The sequence below is a fragment of the Lissotriton helveticus genome, chromosome 3_2 (assembly GCF_964261635.1).
Source record: "Lissotriton helveticus chromosome 3_2, aLisHel1.1, whole genome shotgun sequence".
Classification (NCBI taxonomy): domain Eukaryota; kingdom Metazoa; phylum Chordata; class Amphibia; order Caudata; family Salamandridae; genus Lissotriton; species Lissotriton helveticus.
Window position 1 is genome coordinate 287,486,858 of NC_136062.1, and position 19,238 is coordinate 287,506,095.

Sequence of the window (19,238 nt, forward strand, 5' to 3'; positions counted from 1 at the left end):
CCATCCAGAACCAGGCGGCCAGACTGATATTTGGCCTCCCACGTTATCACCACTCCACCCCCCTCCTAAAGAAACTCCACTGGCTCCCCGTGAAACAACGTTCCCTCTTCAAAATCGGGTGCATGGTTTTCCAGGCCCGTCAGGGCACTGCCCCTGCTTTCATCACTTCACTTATCAAACCCTACGTCCCCGCAAGAAATCTCCGGTCCTCCTCCAAGTCCCTTCTCCTGATCCCCCGTTTCTCGCGCAAAAAATGGGGTGGATCCAATTTCTCTACTCTGGCCCCTTCCTTTTGGAACTCTCTCCCCGATAACCTCCGCTCCGCAACTCAGTACCTTTCTTTCCGTGGAGATTTGAAAACTTTCCTATTTAGCCAGGCTTTCCCCGCCTAAATTTTCTCCCCGGTCTTCCTTCCCCTCAGCCACTGAACCTTCAGCGCCAAGAAACCGCAAGGTGTATGCTGCGCTTTACAAGCATTTTAAATTAGAAATTAGAAGGCATGAAATTACAATCTGCGGGCCAAAGGCCGATAAAGATCTCCCATGGCAAGTGCAGATTCCAGGGGAAACAAAACTCTCACTGTATGGTCTTAACATCAGGAATAATGCTTTATGGTGATGCAGATAAATACAAATTAGGACTGCCTGAAATATTAACAACATTATATTGATATTCTGAGATGTGCCACAAATAAATTGTTACAATATGTTAACATTTCCATAAATGTTACCTTCATAATCTGCAAGAACATCGTTCCAATCCAGGGACATTCCACAAAATGATATGCTCCCACTGCCCAAACTCGCCTGTTATATAGGAAAAGTAAAACAAAAATATTTAGTTAGAACCAGAACATACAGACACTGTACAGTGCGCAAAATCCAATGCTCTTGCGATCAAAGGATATACATTTTCTAATACAAGTTTAAGGCACTCTTCAAAACACTACTCCCACCACCTGTGCTCCCTGCGAACCTAAGGATATATTGGCATAAAATTATCAATGGCGTCATTAAAAGTAAAAATTATGGTGCTGCTGGACCAGATAATTGCCCCACCAATACTTTAAAGAGAGAGCTGCATCATTGCGGTTTACTACCGGCATCAGTATTCTATGTCATTTTGGAAACAAATTAGTTCTCAGATTCAGCAGCAACCCCGCTGCCATGCTATTACCACTATAAACAAAGCGGAAGGATTCAGATGGTTTATCTATACTACTATTATAAAGCAAGAACTTTGAACCTTTGGGGCGGGTAAACTCGGGAACCACAGCGCCAATCCACACCCGATACATCATTGTAATCGTCAGGGTGTGCAGATGGACATAGGCTATATAAACTATAAAAAATATGCGTCATTTAAAAAATGTACCTGTCCCTTCGAAGTAGCGCCGGCCGCAACCTGCGTGCTGACGTCAGGAGCACGGGGAGGAGCGGCGTCCAGGAGCGGCGGACATGGCGCGGGGGAGGAGCGGTGACGAGCGGCAGAGAGGTGGTGAGGACCGGCGGACAGGCGGGAGGAGCGGCGGAGCGGTGAACTGAGGAGCGCGGGGGAGGAACGGCGGCTGAGGAAAGGCTCCGGGGGACCCACGGACAATGTCGGGGCAGGCGGGGGTCGGGGCAGGCGGGGGACCGGGCGGGGGCCCGGGCTGCTGGACAATGTCGGGGCGGGCGGGGTCCCGGGCTGCTGGACAATGTCGGGGCGGGCGGGGGTCGGGGAAGCCTGATTGCTCCCGGACAAGGTGGGGACGGGCTGCTAGTCTTAATATATACCATTATGAATCTGCAAAGTTGTTATCAAGAGCACTCAATAAATGAGATAGAAGGAACCACAATTGGAGGGTTGCTAATAGACCTAAAGAACGTCTTATCCTTTGTTACATCATAAAACATCCTTTCCTGCAATAGGATCTACCACTGTTCTTCCACTTCATTATCACAATATACTTTAGCTCCTCAAGTATGTACCATACTGATGAACAAACAAGATCACTGACCATAACAGCTCAGCACTTTCTCAGATCTTCTGTACAGTCCATTCTGCTCTGGTGTCCCCTGCCTCCTCAGCTACTTGCCGGGTGGATTACAAACAAATGGCCAGTGTGCTATGCACATTATCTTATGGCAGCAACAACAATCTCTTTGAAGTGTAGCCATGTTACATTTCATTTAAGCTTTTCTAGAGAAAGAAACTGGTGATGAGCGCAATCAATGAAAAGATAGGTCTGAGCAGAGTGTAGCCAAATCCAGAAGATGTGTGAGAAAACATCTTTGAATCTGAGGCGCCAAAAGTGGGAACTATTGGCTTTAGAGAAAGAACAACCAGCAGCATTATATCCAATGGAATTAATATTACAAATGGCCCCCATAAACTGGTCCAGTGACAAAGAATACTAGGATAGTTGGTTGTCATTAGTAACTGATAGATCACAAAAGGTATATAAAACGAAGGCACCTGGAAAGGTCTTTGGAGGAATTTCTAAAAGGTACCTTCTTTTCTTTCCTGATCACTTTTCTTTCTTGCTTTCTTTTCTTTATTCTTTTCAGGTATCACCTACAAGACAGCTTTTGTGAAAGACCTCTTTTGGACATACCAAAAACCAACAGTGGGCTTACAAGCCACTCATTAATTATGATTGGTTGGCTTTATTGTCAATCTTGTTTGCTCTCTTCTTTGATGGCCTGCTTTCCTCTTCTTGTACTTTTGTCCCTCCACTGGAGTACAGTATCTATACCATCTTTTTAGTTTTTTGTATTTCACTGTTAACATTCATGGGACTCTTTTTTATATAATTCTTTTTATTAAACACATTAAATTGGTAAATCAGCTTACAGCAGAGAGGAGGTAAGTCACAAATACATTGATAATCACAAGTGTTACAGATATAAAATGACCACACATCAGGAAATACACCATTTATGGTGTTGGTGGATCGTCCAAAAGGGGGGGCCACTTGTGGGATTGCAGATATTACCTCGGTAATCATTCCAGTTGTTCCAAATCAAGGACCATTGTTTGGGGCATCCCCGTGCCACGTATATTGTTTTTCCCCTGAACATGCACCAGTCCATGTCCGCCTAACAGGCTTCCGCTTTGGGTGGCTGTGCCGCACCCGACAATTGTGCAATGTTTCGCTTCGCGAATCATTAGACCTAACATTTAGGAGGCATCTTTTCGCTTTGGGGCAAATAGTGAGTGCGAGTACTTCACTCAGGATATCGTGTATTTTGCGCCAGTACCGTTGAACGTGGTCACATTCCCACAGTATGTGCATGAAAGTAACCTCCCGCCTGCACCGCCTTCTACAATCCCCTGTTTCTGTTTTCCCCATGTGGACTAAACTAGGCCCGGTGAGGTAAGAAAATAAAGGAAACAAAGGTAGGAATAATGTATAACATGATGTAAATTCTAAGTAATATCTTTAGCTGGACTAGTCTCAGTCTGGCAGAAATACTACTTCCCATGGGGAGGCAACTGCCTCCCGCCATTCCTCTTCATCTAATTCTAGGCCGTCACTCTCTCACTTCCCTTGTAATTGTTGGAGGGGGTCTATAGTATTATTAAGAAATTTCTTATAAGTCAGTGATATGGCTTTTGTTGCTAAGTAGCCGTCGAGCAGCCTGTCTTCAAGGGGGAGGGGGAAGTATTCTGGAGGTGAGGACCCTTTTGGTAGGTGTGTCTGTAGAGCTTGGCGTACTTGCAGATATCTAAAGTATTCTGAGTTGGCTAGGTCGTGTTTTTGTTGTAGGGAGGCGAACGTTATCACGTTGCCTTTTGACCATAAGTCTCCTATCCTTGAGATCCCGATTAGATCCCATTTGTCGAACCCTTTTGATGTCCACAAATTACCTGGTGTCTCGGTATCCCATAGGGGAGTCTCCAGCGTAAGTTTCTGCTCCCACCCCAGGCTTCGGTTCGCCGCTTGCCAGATTTGAACCGAATGTTTAGTCGGCCCCGTCAGGGGGGGCCGCTGGGTGTTTGAGTATAGTGCCCTGTTGTACTTCCCTCCCGACATCAACCATCTATCCATGGCAAATCCCAGGTTATCAGGGCGACAATATGTGCCATGATTGATGGCAGCAAGGTGGGCAGCCCAGTAGTAGTTTTTGAGGTCTAGAAGACCGATCCCTCTGTCATACCAACCTAGGGTGAGTTTATTGAAGGCTATACGGGGTTGCCCATTTCACAGTAAGTCCCCCTGCAGACTCTCTATCTCTCTGAAGTATCGTGCGCGAACCACATCAGGGTAGTTTTGTAGTGCGTGAAGGAAGCGCAGCAGCAACATCATTTTAAAGAGTGCCGCTCTGCCTAGCAGTTACAGCGGCAGCGCCCTCCTGCTAAGTATATCATGCTTCAACCTTCGTAAGGGTGGGAGCAAGTTGTGATCGAATCGGAGGTTATCATGGTACTCTTTTTATCTCATGTGTAGCTTGACCCATCAAAGACCACCCAAGCTCTCTCAGTGCAACTCCCAACCCCTCCTAGCTTCTCTGTAAAAGGACAAGAGGAAGTATACTGTAACCAGGGTATGATTAAAAACTGATTAAGGGTTCGTTTTATCGCCTTCATTCCATGAATTGCTATAAAGTTTGGACAGAAATAGAAGCTTTTCAATGGCAGCGGGATTCCAAATACTGTTCTGTTGTATACCAGCAGAACATAAGTAGCACCAGTGCTTTTTGGGGTTGTTAAAAAACATGCCTATTTCCTGAGCTGCAATGCTGAACTCTCTTTAACCTTCTTGATCCTCAGATGGTACCAAAAGTTCACCTCTGGTACATTTCTGTTTCTCAATACCTATAGTCAGGACCACTGGAATTATGTGATTGTGAGCCTGCAACGATTTTCACCTAATAGATTTGCCACATAATCTACCACCTGCTGCATAATCTGTAGATTTTAACAAAAAAAATGTTTCTAGCTCAAACGGTTTAAAAGTTACTAAAAACACAGCCACATCTGTTGCAGCGCAGTGGAAGGCCCTTTGCAAAGGTTGACTAGTCACTTTTCTGAAGCTTATTGCTATATTTGGGTGTTACACTGCTACTAATTAAGTGGAACCAATAACCAGACGGTGTTACCAAGTTTCAAAATGACGAAATAATACTATTACAATATGTGCTGCATACACAAACCGAATTCATAATTTGGTCCTTTTCTGCCACATAATCCCTGTGGCCCTAGAACAATCAATGAGTTAAATGTAGCTCAAGCTGTTCTGAAGCACTAGACAGCACAGAGGATACAAATATCTTTATAATTCTCCTTGTCATAAAATGAACTCTTTATAAAACAGATATAAACTGAACAGAGCTAGTACAATTTGTGGTAAGTATCTAGACAGGCTGACGGAAGGGGTGACTTTAAGGGATGCTACCACATAAGTATTCTTTGTCTTAATCTTCTAAATCCAAAGTATATTAGCTATACTGACTATATGAGATACAGGGAAAACCACCAGTAGACTGAGGATTGGGGGTTAATCAAGCTATCCATCCTGTCAAACAGGCACGAGAGAAAGGATATCATTGTCCTGTAGACTAGTATATAATTTGCCACCCAAATTCTCCTGGAGATGGTGTTTAGACTCAGTCCATTGTGTGGCTGACAGCACATTTTCAAAGGAAATGTATCCCTCTGTGCTAATCTCTCAGACAGGTTTCCATTGTTTGAGAACATCTTAAGACATCAAAGATCCAAAACATTATTGTCTTTTGCTGCTTTTTGACAACAAGGCCAAATACTTTGCCAGTTGCATTCAAGGAGAATTAACATCTTGGGCCACTGGCAAGTCCATCAGCCCATTAAACCCGTTTGGATTTTGCAAACATATGAGTATCATAATCAACATCCTGGCCCTTACCCTACTAATAGACATGCCAAAAAGCGCAAGGTTAACTCTGTACCTTTGTTTTATTGACTTCCGGGTTGCCTTTGATCATGTCAACTGAGGCAAACTGTAGATGAAGTTGGAATAGTCCATCTCCTCTCCTAAAGTAACTAATCCTGTTGCATACAAATACGTGGGTACAGGGTAAGTAAGAGCCAGAGACGCATCTTGGTCAAAACAGACCACGGGCGTGCTCGCCCTTAGTCTGTTTAACCTTTTTTAGCCGACCTAACAACAAAACTGGATCGTTGCAACTCCCACTCCCCAAGGTTGGGCGGAATAATCCTCTCCAACCTCCTCTACGCAGACAACCTGGTCCTAATCAGCCACACTCTGGTTGTTTTGCAGCATCTCTGTGACACGACTCATGCCTACTCAATAGAAAACGGCCCAAAGATCAACTTAAAATAAACTATGAGAGTAAATAGCACAAAAAGAAAACCTTCAAATTGGTATATGGCTCCAAGTGTTGAGCCATATCTTCATATGGCTCAACACTTGGAGACAGTGTCGAAATATAAATATCTAGAAATGGTCTTAGAAAAAAAGGGATTTGTCCAACCACAGCCAGAGGCTCTGAAGAGAAAAGGTAATGACCTAGCTGTGGCAATACAAAATCGAAAGAAGAATGTGGCTGGCCCTACTCTTACCCCATTGCACCGAGCAATACAAGCAAAATGGTTACCAACAATAACTTATGGGAGTATGCTGTTACATGGAAGAGATGCCCCCAACCCAGGATGGGATCTTGGTTGGAGCATACAGAATGATTTTTGGGCTCCCCAAATACACCTCCACAGCCCAGATAAGGCTGGAGTTCGGCCTAAAGAAACAATCTCTCGCCAGAACAGGTGTATACATTAACTGCTGGTATAAAATCAAGAACACAGAATCAAACACATTAAATTCTCATCTTTGGCTGGAACTGATGACCAGGAGCAGCTGCCCCGCCAAGTCCTAGCTCAATGAATCAATAACACAAATTGGCCTGCTGTACATCTGGGAAACGTCTGCAACCCATGCCAGCCTTAAAAAAAAAACTGGTAAACAAAACCAACAAGCTGATCTCGCTACTAGAGGATAAGGCAGCAGTGGCAGAAAGAGACCACGGCTGGTTTGTTCTGCACAACTACGACAAAGCAATACTGCAACCCTACTTCCATACGGGCTGCTCCAACCCAATTAAAGAAATATGTTCAAGGTATCGCCTCGGTATACTAGCTAAGAGTAATGCTAAGCCCACTCTTTAACCACAGAGGAATTTGATCATATGGGCAGGCGCTACTGGCATGTTTTGCACCCACAGATCTGCAACCGAACAATCGTTTTGTGAGGTTCTTAAACAAGGCAGAAAAGAAAAATAACGGCAACCACGGGGCGCCAAGCGCACATAATGGATAAACTGTTGTAAATCTGCACAAATGCAGGTCAGAAGGAGGTAAACGTCTGATCCCAGGGAACAGTATAAATACCCTTGTGAAATGACTGTGTGCAACCATGACTCTCCACGTGACAGATGGACATGCAGTGGCCTGCATGGAAATATTCTTTTAACTGAATTTAACCGGAAACACCTTCGCTATAAAGGCAGTAGTTGCTCTTTCCTTTTAATTCCTTGTAAACCTGCACATAGGCCATTTCTACAAAGTAAGTCTACTGACTAGCTGCCCTGCCCATTTTTGAAATCTAAACAACCAAGACAGGCAGCTGAGCTGGGAAATAGTGCTCTTCTTTTAAAGACGTGCTCTTTTCACATCGGATACCTTACCGCATTCAGTTGTTTCCCTGAATATATTTGAATATTTCAAAACTTTGGAAGCAGAAAGTCTCTTGTATGGATAACTTTTTATGCTAATTTTTATTGTATTATATAATTGGCTTCAGATGTTTTACATTTCTTCGGTGGTTTTAATGATGCAAAGGTTTTAATTAACCATTCAAATAAAAGAAACTTGAAACATCTTAAGACAGTATTTTGAGTGCACAATGCAGAAGGCCCATCTGAAGATATATCCAGACAAGATTGTAGCATTGACTGAGAAATTAATGAAGCTTCGTAACTCATACCAGGGATGGAGGAGCAACCCTTGAGAGGTGAGACCCAACTACCCACTTTCTGAGAGCACTTTAGCATCTACTACACAACTATAATGCTAACATTTATGCACAAGTACGTGTTACAGCCACCTCATTTTGTAATTTATATCTGTACTTAATATGTTTCACATGTCCACGTAGGCTCATTACTCACGTATCTTAGTAGCATCATTGCCATTATTATTATTAGTAATAGTAGCAAAACGTATCTGCCCAGATTGCCCTGCAATTCACAGTGCTGAGCACTTGTAGGGCGTCAAACCTCTCTCTCTGGCGCATGTGTTTCTCTTTATGGAGTTTGGGAACATCCAGCTTGAACTCCCTGTTTCACACACACTTCTCTGCCAGAGACTGTGCAACTGATTCGTCCATAATATTTTCTTTCTGATTTTGTTAGTTGCCGTTTCATATTTTTATATGCGCTCTCAATCACTTGAATGTCAAACGTCTTGCCCAGGAGAAGCCCTTAGCAGATGCCACCCATATCACTAGATGTTTGCCTTTAGCTGAAATCTATAATAAGTAATGGCATTTCATATTAACTCTACAACTGTAGGACTTTTCAAGAGAGTATTGGGGCTTTGAACTTCCACAAATAGGAGTCACCCCACAGTGTGAGGCAGGAAGGACCATCCCATGACTGAACTGAGCGCTCTCTTGTTACTTGAAGGTCGGGGATAAGGGTATACTGATGGATGACATTACTCTCATGGAGGAAAGCAGTTACCAAAGATCAGATCTGGTGGGAGGTTAGGGTTACCAAAAACTCCAGAAAGTTACTTAGTGAGTCTGCAAATAATACGTGTAAGATAAAGTAACAAACACTGTCCAAGTACAGCATTAACTTGTGCAATCCTCCATTGTGTTACACTAGTAAATCGGGAAATTGAAACAAAGACAGTCGACGAAAAATTCATTTAAATATGCTAAAAGTGAAACAGGCCAAAAAGCAGAGTTTGGAGTCACATCCAAATAAACAACTTATTGACTTTCAATGTGACATAGTCGTTGGCTGAAGTGGTTCGAAAAAACGTCATCCACTTATTGGCACTCTTAGAAAATATTCTTTTGTAAAGCGCTCTGATATCCTTCGGGATCTTGTTCGCGCTATATAAAACTTTATAAATAAATAAAATACTCAGGAAGGACCAGTCAGTCCCTGTCCATTGAAAGCACCGACCCGAGCCCTGTGTGTGACGCGTTTTCTTACAGTTGTTACTTACAGAAAAATCCATCTCGTTGTCCGTTTCAATGTTAATGTCGTTGTTTTCTTCGGCTTCGATTTCCCGCGTCAACTGCTCCTCCTCTGCGATAGCGCTGGCGATGGCTTCTTCATTGGCCTTCTCCAGGCGGTCTGCCAGCTCTTCTTTTTTAGCCAGAACTTCGGCCATGGACTGTGCAAGGACAAAACAGGTTTGTTACAGAGTTTGAGGTGAGGCCAGACACGATATGAAAACAAGGATAAACGGGGAAATGGCAATCTGAACGGGTACACGGAGATACATGGATTATTTTTAATAACCTTAAAGTATTTGCATTGCCTCATATATGTAAATACGTCACGTAAATACGTCACGGCATTTGATGAAGCACATTCATTTTAATCTAGCAGATTAAAACACACAATTTCCAACGGTAATTGATACCAGCTAGGGAAGTCAGAGCATTCGAGAAATGAGGCAATACATATGTGTAAAAGAGAATGGTTTTAAAGGATTTACGTTAAATAATGATACAAACTCTAACAATGCCCCCCAACATGTAGGTATTATCTGTGGGGCTATGCCAGGGCGCAGAAGCTGCATTAGTGCGGACTTCCCTGAATCTTGAAATTAATACGAGTTACCCTTTTAAGCAGGGCCATCCAACTTTTTCAAGATTAACACACACGCAAAGGTAATCTCTTACACTTGGATCAACAGTATGCACATGCATTTTATATGGATATCTTGAAACTATGCCATGGATCTGGACCTACTATCGCCACCCCAGCTTTATAGACCGAATTAAAATGCCCAAAGCATTTTAATTACCATAGTGGGTCAGCTTTGGGGCATCTTGTTATTTGAAAGTTTGTTGACAAAGCAGTGTCTAAACTTGAGACGCCCACCTTGCTGTTTTTGTTTGGGATGAGAGTGTCCTTATATAAATGCAGTGAACCTCCCACAAAAAACACAGCAGCTGACAATCTGAGATTTATTTTTTATAAATCGCGACAAATTCCCGAGGGCATCTTGGCGCTAGCGTCTGCAGGAACAAGGCACATACTAGAAATTAGTAGGATGCCCCCTACTACATAGGAGAATGAAATAGCCATGTTTTCTTTTCAGTTGTTATATAAAGTCAACTGTTTCAATTGGCCACTGAGGTGTACGGGTAGCTGATTGCCGGTGGAGTATATCAAGTTTATGCCGCCCCAAGAGGCAGCATGAATCCCGGGGACCGAACCGTTTCGGATGCTGCCAACCTGAGGCATCTTCCAGGCCTGTACCAAGAGAATTTGTACTTTAGGTAGTCTGGAACCGTAAGATGGAACGCTCAGTGCACTGTACACAGTGCCTTGAAAGCCACTCTTATCGTGAGCAAATGAAGCTCCTCCAGAGCCTTAGAGACTGAGTCAAAATGTCGTTTTGTTTGTGTTTTTTTTTTTTAAATCAGCCATGCAGCAGCATTCTGCACTCTTTGCAATTTTTTTTAGAGATCCTTGCTGAATGCCCAGCTACAGGGCATCGCAGTTATCTAGTCCTGATGTGACCAGTGGGATGATCACTGTTTTCTGTAGTTCAATGGAATGAAGGACAGGATTTTCTTTAAAATAGTCAGTAGGTAAAAACAGTTAGAGATCAGCTTATTTGTCTGTTCCACAAATGTGAGTTTGGAATCAAAGATTATCTCAAGGGTTTTTCACTTCATAATTTGGGTGGGAAGAGGACCCAGGGTCTGAGGCCATCAGGAATTATTCCAGAAGGAAGTGTCCCTGCCAAATAGGAGAACCTCAGTTTTTGCGGAGTCTACTGTTCATCCAGCTAACCACTGCTTGCATACAATTATTAAACTGATGTGCCACCTCCTCTATGTTACTGGTGATAGACACTACAAGTTGCAGGTCAACAGCATAGGAGATGGTTGAGAAACCAAAAGATCTAATTAGTTTTGCAAGGGATGCCATGTAAATATTAACAAGCATTTGCAATGCTATAGGTCTCGTATTAGGAAAGTGTGAGCTATTGGTATTGTAAATGACAATTTTTTTTAAATATGTGTTGGCTTTGAAAATATATAACTTAATAGCATTGTTATTCACAAAGCCAATAGCTTACACTTTCCTAATGCGAGCCCTATTGGCTAAGGCAATGCTTGTTGGTAGCAAGCAAGGACAGTGCTCTTGTGGTGCTGAGTGATGTTGTTGTGGTGCTGAGTGATGATGTGGTGGTGTATTAGAGTGATGTGTGGTGTCCCAGAGTGATGTGGTGGTGTCCCAGAGTGATGTGGTGGTGTCCCAGAGTGATGTGGTGGTGTCCCAGAGTGATGTGGTGGTGTCCCAGAGTAATGTGGTGGTGTCCAAGAGTGATGTGGTGGTGTCCCAGAGTGATGTGGTGGTGTCCCAGAGTGATGTGGTGGTGTCCCAGAGTGATGTGGTGGTGTCCCAGAGTGATGTGGTGGTGTCCCAGAGTGATGTGGTGGTGTCCCAGAGTGATGTGGTGGTGTCCCAGAGTGATGTGGTGGTGTCCCAGAGTGATGTGGTGGTGTCCCAGAGTGATGTGGTGGTGTCCCAGAGTGATGTGGTGAAAAAGTCGGTAGAGGAGGGGATCTGTGCAACGGAGTTCAGAGTGGGGCAAGCAGTGACAGGTGGGAGGTGGACAGACAACCAACAGCAAATGCTGGCAGCCACTGGGAGATTAAGTTATTTGCCAGTGATCACAATATGTAGAACTGAGGCAGAGGCTAGGGAGACGATGTGGTGTCCTCTTGGGCGAGGACGTGGCATAACGGCCAGTGCTGCCAACTATGGACCTGGGAAACTGGGTTTGAGTTTCGGCATCGGCTTAACATCTTTGATTCTGGGCAAAACACTTTAATCTCCCGGTACCTACAAAAACAAATGCTTCCTTGAGTAAAGTAACTGTTGCTAATGTAAAGCGCTCCAATACTATAGGGTGGTGTTTGGTGCTATATAAAATTGCAACAAAAAAAGTAACTGGTGCTTATGTAAAGTGCTCCAATTACTTCGAGAGGTGTTGGCGCTACATAAAACTGAACAAAAAAAATGTGAAAAGCAGAGTTGGGGGAGGAGGGGATCTGTGCCACTGAGTAGAGAAGGGCAAGTAGCGATGGGCAGGAGGTAGATGGCCAACCAAAAGCAAATGCAAGCAGCCACGGAGAGATTAACCGCATGCGTGCGGCATGATTTCCGCCCGTACGCTGGATTTTGCGGATTCGCACTTTACATGACGAGCTGGGCTCGTCATGAGCGTGCGAGGAGGCTACCTCATGACGAGCCCAGCTCGTCATGAGCGTCGAAGGGGTTAAGTGATTTGCCCATAGTTACAAAATGTGGAACAGAGGCCGAGGGTAGGGAAAAGATGCGGCATCCTCTTCAGAGAGGATGTGAAGTAAGGGACAGAGTCGCCGTTTATGTAGCTGGGAGACTGGGTTTGAGTTTTAGCATCAGCTCAACATCCTTGATTCTGGGCAAATCACTTAATCTCCCTTTGCCTACAAAAATGTGTGTGTCCTTGTATAAAGTTACTGGTGCTTATGTAAAGCGCTACAATACCTTCAGGGGGTGTTGCGCTACATAAAACTAAAAAAAAAAAAAAAAATTGAAAAGCAGAGTCGGGTGAGAAGGGGATCTGGGGGATGAGGGGGGATCTGTGGAGGAGTTCAGAGTTGGCAAGCAGCGACAGGCGGGAAGTTGACGGCCAACCAACAGTAAATGCCTGCTGCCATGTGGCAATTAAGTGATTTGCCTAGTTTTATGGTGTCTTCTTGAAAAGTAACTGGTGCTAATGTAAAGTGCTCCAATGACTTCGGGTGGTGTTGGCACTATATAAAACTGCACAAAAAAAGTAAGTGGTGTTACTGTACAGCACTCCACAACCTTCAGATTGTGTTGGCACTATATAAAACTGCACAAAAAAACAGAAGAATCACAGTGTTAGACTTGTTTACAGTAGTGAACATGAGGAAATACATTGCATCAGCAACCACATTAAAAGGACTACTTTTGCCATGGACACTGAGGGACAGGCAGAACTTGATAGCATCAAGACTCAGCAACAATGGACCATTGAAACACTTCACCGGTGAATGCGGAAAAAGTAAGAAAGTGTCCAAACAGGTGAAATTTGAAGAAATGGAATCCCACCCTATGAAATCTAAGCAACAAGGTTAGACAGGAACAGTTCAATCATTTCGCACAGGAGAGACATAGCTATTCAATTATAGCCGAAGACACAGGTACTTTAGAAACTCTGACATGCCCTGTGATAATGCACACCTGATTCACTTAAGGTCTGATTTTCCAGCTATAAACACCGCACACGCCTAGAACCCACGCGCAGAAAATTAACAGAGACTACACATGCGCCAAGTAATAGCAGCTATGCACACATACTCCAATCAACACGTCAGCCATACACTAATAGGACATTAAATGGTAGAACACCACGAAACAGACTACAATGGGGGTTTAAAGAAGTGACGGGGCGGGGGTGGTTTGTGGACAGGGAAAGCACCAGGAGGTGCAAGGGAGCAAGCTGAGATGGGAGGGAGGAGGAGGGGGAAACACAAAGCAGCAACAAGGGAAAACCAGTGACGGGGGAGGGGGTGATCTGTGGATGGGGCAAGAGGGTGGGGAGGAGAAGGAGCTGGTAAAAGCACAAGCACTGTGTAGAGTGCTGAAAAAAAAAGGAAAAAGTAGGTCCTAAAATGCCTGTAAAAACTGAAGTAGTGGATGTTTAAAAGTACCTAGTCCATGCTCTGGGGAAAGGGCTAAACACAAGAAGAGGCCTTACCATGGATGCCAAGAACAAATGGTGACAAAGAATATTAGACAGACGATGGAGCAAACAAATGGAAAGCCTGTGGGCGGGCTGAAGCCCACAGACTAAACATATCATGACTATCCAAGACAGCCACGACCTAAAGCACAAGTTACTTACCTTTGGTAACGATATATCTGTAAGAAACAGTAGTTAGGATTAGATTCCTTACCTTAGAATATCCCCAGGCGTCAGAATGGATCCGGAAACTTTTGTGTAGCAGTACCCTTGCGTGTCGGTAGACGTCGTCGGCGGCTCCGCGTCCGTCGTCGGGATGACGTCGCCGGAGTACTTAGACGCAGTCCTCGCGCGCTGACGTCAGTTCTTATACACAGCTTTTCCGCGCCAGACACGCAGAGCCATGATAAAAACCAACACTGGTGCCATGGAACTAGGGCCCTGAAAGGGGATGACCTTAACCCTACATATCGGTTCGCAGAACGGGGAGGATGGGTGGGGCGGCAAGGAATCTAATACTAACTACTGTTTCTTCCAGATATATCGTTACCGAAGGTAAGTAACTTGTGCATCCTAAAGAAACAGGTTAGTATTAGATTACTTACCTTAGAATAGATACCCCAGCAATACCAACCCCGGTGGTGGGTCTGCGAACCAATGATCACACCAGAAAGTCCTGGAGAACTGAAAGGCCGAAAAAGCCATCTCACCGGACTTGGCTGTCCAGGCAGTAGTGTCTTGCGAACGTGTGCAGATGTCCTGCAAGGGGACTCCCTGGCCAGGGCATTAGTAGCCGCCGTGGCCCGTGTGGAATGGGCACGAAGTCCCACAGGAGGCTCCTTTCGAGCCAAAGAGTAACAAGCCTTGATGCACAATACGACCCATCGAGAAATGGTTTGTTTGTGCACCGCCCGTCCCTTCTTAGCGCCCACGTAACCAACAAAGAGTTGGTCATCCACCCGGAACTGGCGGGTGCGATCCAAATAGAATGAGAGCGCATGTTTTGGGTCCAGACAGTGGAGCCTCTCGTCCTCTTTCGAGGGATGCGGAGACGGAAAGAAGGTGGGCAAAGTGATGGACTGCCCAATGTGGAAGGCTGTGACTACCTTGGGCAGGAAAGAGGGTCGCGTCTGCAACACAACTTTGTCCGGTTGGACTGAAAGGAAAGGAGGCTTAGAGGAAAGGGCCTGGAGCTCACTCACTCTCCTGGCAGAGGTGACGGCAACCAGGAAAGCGGTCTTCAGAGTAAGGAGGCGAAGAGGACAGTTATGAAGTGGCTCAAAGGGAGCTCACATCACAAAAGTTAGAACAAGGTTCAAGTCCCACTGAGGCATCACGAAAGGAACTGGAGGAAACATATGAGTGATGCCCTTTAAAAACCTATTTACAACCGGGGACTTGAACAGAGAGGGCTGATCAGGTAGGAAAGAAGGCGGAAATGGCCGAGAGGTAGCACTTCAGAGTGCCCAGAGCAGAGCCCTGCTGGGCAAAAGAAAGAAGAAAGAGGAGAACCTCTGAAAGAGGGGCAGAAAGAGGATCCACAGCCTTTGCTGTGCACCATGCCATAAATTTGTTCCATCTGCAGGCGTATACCGATTTTGTGGAGGGACGCCTGGCTGCTAGAATGACATTACAGACTTCAGGAGGCAAGTCAAATGGCCTCAACTGCCGCCGGTCAATCTCCACGCATGTAAGTGGAGACTGGACAGGTTTGGGTGGAGGACCGTTCCCTGCTGTTGCGACAGAAGGTCCTCCTGAAGGGGCAGACGAATCTGGGGATCGACAGACATGCTGAGTAGCTCGGGATACCAGAACCTCCGTGCCCAGTCCAGAGCCACAAGGATGACTTAGGCCCGGTCGCGTCTGATCTTCTTCAGCACTCTGGGCAGAAGTGGTATAGGCGGAAAGGCGTACAACAGACCGCAACTCCACTCGCGACAAAAAGCGTCTCCGAGCAAGTGCCGCCTTGCAAATTCTAACGTGCAGAACTGATGACATTGCGCGTTCTCTTCTGTGGCGAATAGATCTAACCAAGGCTCTCCCCACTGCTGAAAGAGGCCTTGCGCCACGTCCGAGTTCAGACGCCATTCGTGATCCATCATGCACAGACGGCTGGGTTCGTCCGCCCTGGTGATCAGGGAACCTGCCAGGTGTTGAACCACCAGGGTCACGCCCTGATGTTCCAGCCACTGCCAGAATCGTAGAGCCTCCTGGCATAAGGTCCACGACCCCACCCCGCCCTGTTTGTTGCAGTACCACATGGCGGTGGTGTTGTCCATGAACACCTGCACTACACTCCCCCGGACAGAGGGGAGGAATGCCTTCAGTGCAAGCCGGATCGCCCGCAGCTCCAGAAGGTTGATATGGAGCTGGGACTCCGCCGGAGACCAGAGGCCTCTGATCTCCGCCTCTCCCATGTGGCCCCTCCAGCCCTGGAGGGACGCATCCGTCACAACTACGTGCTCCGGTTGGGGCAGGGAGAGTGATCTGCCGCTGACCCAATCGCGGTCCGTGAGCCACCACTGCAACTGTCTTGCAGTGCCCTCCGACATCAAGACACGGTCGGACAAGTTGCCCTGATGCTGGGCCCACTGAAACTTCAGGTCCCACTGCAGAGCCCGCATCCGCCACCTGGCGTGATGCACCAGAAGGATGCAGGAGGCCATCAGCCCCAGGAGCCGCACCGTCAACCTGACCGAGACTCGGGATAACGGCTGAAAGATCGGAATCAGTGCCTGAATATCCCGAACACGCTGTTCGGGCGGATAAACCCGAAACTGCGCCGAGTCTAGAACCGCTCCGATGAAGAGGAGCTTCTGAGAGGAACACAGCTGTGACTTCGGCATGTTGATGGAGAACCCCAGCAGGTGCAGGAGGTCGGCTGTAGTCTGGAGGTGGCTGACGACTGTCTGGGGCGAGCCTGCCTTCAACAACCAGTCGTCGAGGTAGGGGAAGACAAACCCCTAACCTGCGCAGATGAGCTGCGACCACCACCATTACTTTCGTGAACACCCGTGGGGCGCTGGTAAGGCCGAAGGGGAGCACAGTAAACTGAAAGTGCTTGTGGCCTACCGTGAACCGCAGGTAGCGCCGGTGGGCCGGCAGGACGGGGATGTGGAAATAAGCATCCTGCAAGTCCAACGCTTCCATCCAGTCTCCCGGCTCCAGGTCAGCTAAGACCTGAGCCAGTGTCAGCATCTTGAACCTCTCCTTCCGGAGGAAGCCGTTGACGTTCCGCAGGTCTAAGATAGGGCGTAGGCCCCCTTTGCCCTTCTTGGGAACCAGAAAGTAGTGGGAGTAACAACCACATCCTACTTCTGGCCCAGGAAAGCGCTCGATGGCCCCCTTGGCCAAGAGGGCCGTAACTTCCTCTCGCAGAAGATTCAAGTGATCCCCCAACACGCGGTGGTACTGCGGTGGCATGGCTGGAGGGGTCGCCTCGAAGGGGCGGGAGTAGCCCCTTCGGACGATTTGCAGCACCCACCTGTCCGATGTGATGTTGCGCCAGTGGAGGAGGTGATGGCGAACCCTGCCCCCCACTGGCATCACGTGGGCCTGAAAGCTTGGACTAGGAGGGCTTTGAGGCGGATGCTGCAGGGGTGGATGTGGACTGGCCTTGCCATTGTCCCCGGGCACCGCCACAGCGCTTACTACGTCCGCCACCGCGCTGGATGTTAGTCTGCGGCCCGTGGGTGGCAGGATGTGTGGGGGCGCCCCTTCCTTGGCCACGAAAGCGCTCAAGCGCACTGTCTGCCTTGTCGCCACAGAGGCGACGGCCATCAAAAGGCATGAACATAAGGGTGTTTTGGACATCAGCCAAAAAGTTGGCGGACCTCAGCCAGGCGTGGCGACGAATCGCCACCGTCGTTGCCATCGCTCTACCCAGCGAGTCCATTGTATCCAGCCCACATCGGATGGAGTACCGTGCCGCAACTCGACCCTCCGCAAGGGCTTGGGCGAGTTTAGTCCGGGCTTCCTCCGGTCATTGTGGCAGTACGTCCACGACCGTGTCTCACAGAGAGTGGGTATAACGGCCCAAGAGGCATACGGTGTTAACAGACCGCATCCCCAAACTCAGTGAGGAGAACATCTTTTTGCCATACTGTTCGTACCTCTTGGATTCACGATTGGGGGGAGCCGTCGGGAATGTGGTCTGGGAGTTAGAAGCCTGTATGACCAGGCTCTCAGGAGTGGGGTGGGTGGACAGGAAGCAAGGGTCGCCCGGAGCCGGGCGGTGGCGTCTGGCCACGTTCCTATCTACAGGGGGACCTGTAGTGGGACTCGACCAGGTGCCCAGAAGAACGTCAGACAAGGCCTCATTAAACGGCAACAGAGGCTCCGAAGAGCTTGCTTGTGGTTTAAGGACCTCAGTGAGGAGGTTAGTCCTCACGGCCACGACGGGGAGTTCAAGGGATAAGGCCTTGGACGCCCGCGTTAACACCACACTATAGGCAGCCCCCTCCTCCGACGCCACGGTAGGAGGGGAGACAAAGCCAGTGTCTGGCGAAGTGTCCAGACCACGGGCGTCCCCTAGCTCACCTGCCCAGTCCTGATAAGACTGGCAATCATGTGCCAGAGAGTCCTCAGACCCCTCCAAATCTGCCTCGCCACCCATCTCCTGGTACTCAGGGTAAAATGATGGGGCCGGATCATAGAAGAAAAAATCTTCTCTCTGCGTCGAATGCGGCGTCTAGCAACGCTGCTCTGGCGTCGGAACCGGACCGAGGGGGGGACTGGGGACGACGTAGTCCGTGGACAGCGCCGGGGGCGCCACACTAGGGGCCGGCGCCGGCGAGGTCGTAAGGTCGACCGGCGACGATCCCGGATCCGGACCCAGATCCAGCGGGGCCCTGCGGCGCCGGGACCGAAGTCGCTGACGGCGCCAGGGCCGAAGCACCGGCCCGCTTGGGCTCCCAGTCGGGGCCGCTTGGCCCGAAGGCGCCGCCAAACCCGACGGAGGAGTGAGTGACCTCATGGCCGTGAGGAAGGCGTCAATCTCCTCCGGCGTCGCGTTGAGCCCAGGGACCGGCGGGTATGGAGCAGGCCGCGACGCCCGCGGCTCCGGCGGAGCCGCGTGGGTGGTGTCGCCCGAACCCCCGGCCGCGTTGTGCGAGCATCGGAAGAGCGATGTCACTTCTACGACTTCTTGTGCATCTTACCTGAGGACTTGGAGCTCGAGGAGTGGTGTCGATCCTCCGAGCCGTGATGACTTCGGCCCCGCAACCGGTCCCTCAACCTCCTTCCGG

The 19,238-nt window shown here is 47.7% G+C and overlaps 1 protein-coding gene across 2 annotated transcripts in view; it reads right to left on the reverse strand.

The window, feature by feature from the left end:
* Window positions 1-19,238, reverse strand: part of SCAPER (S-phase cyclin A associated protein in the ER) — a 3,246,499-nt gene that overhangs the window by 2,368,126 nt on the left and 859,135 nt on the right. For both annotated transcript variants that reach the window (XM_078685236.1, XM_078685237.1), the window contains exons 11-12: window positions 9,214-9,384; window positions 731-806 (exon numbers count right to left, since the gene is read on the reverse strand). In XM_078685236.1, the coding sequence (XP_078541362.1) occupies window positions 731-806; window positions 9,214-9,384 (247 nt within the window). The remainder of the gene's footprint in view (window positions 1-730; window positions 807-9,213; window positions 9,385-19,238) is intronic.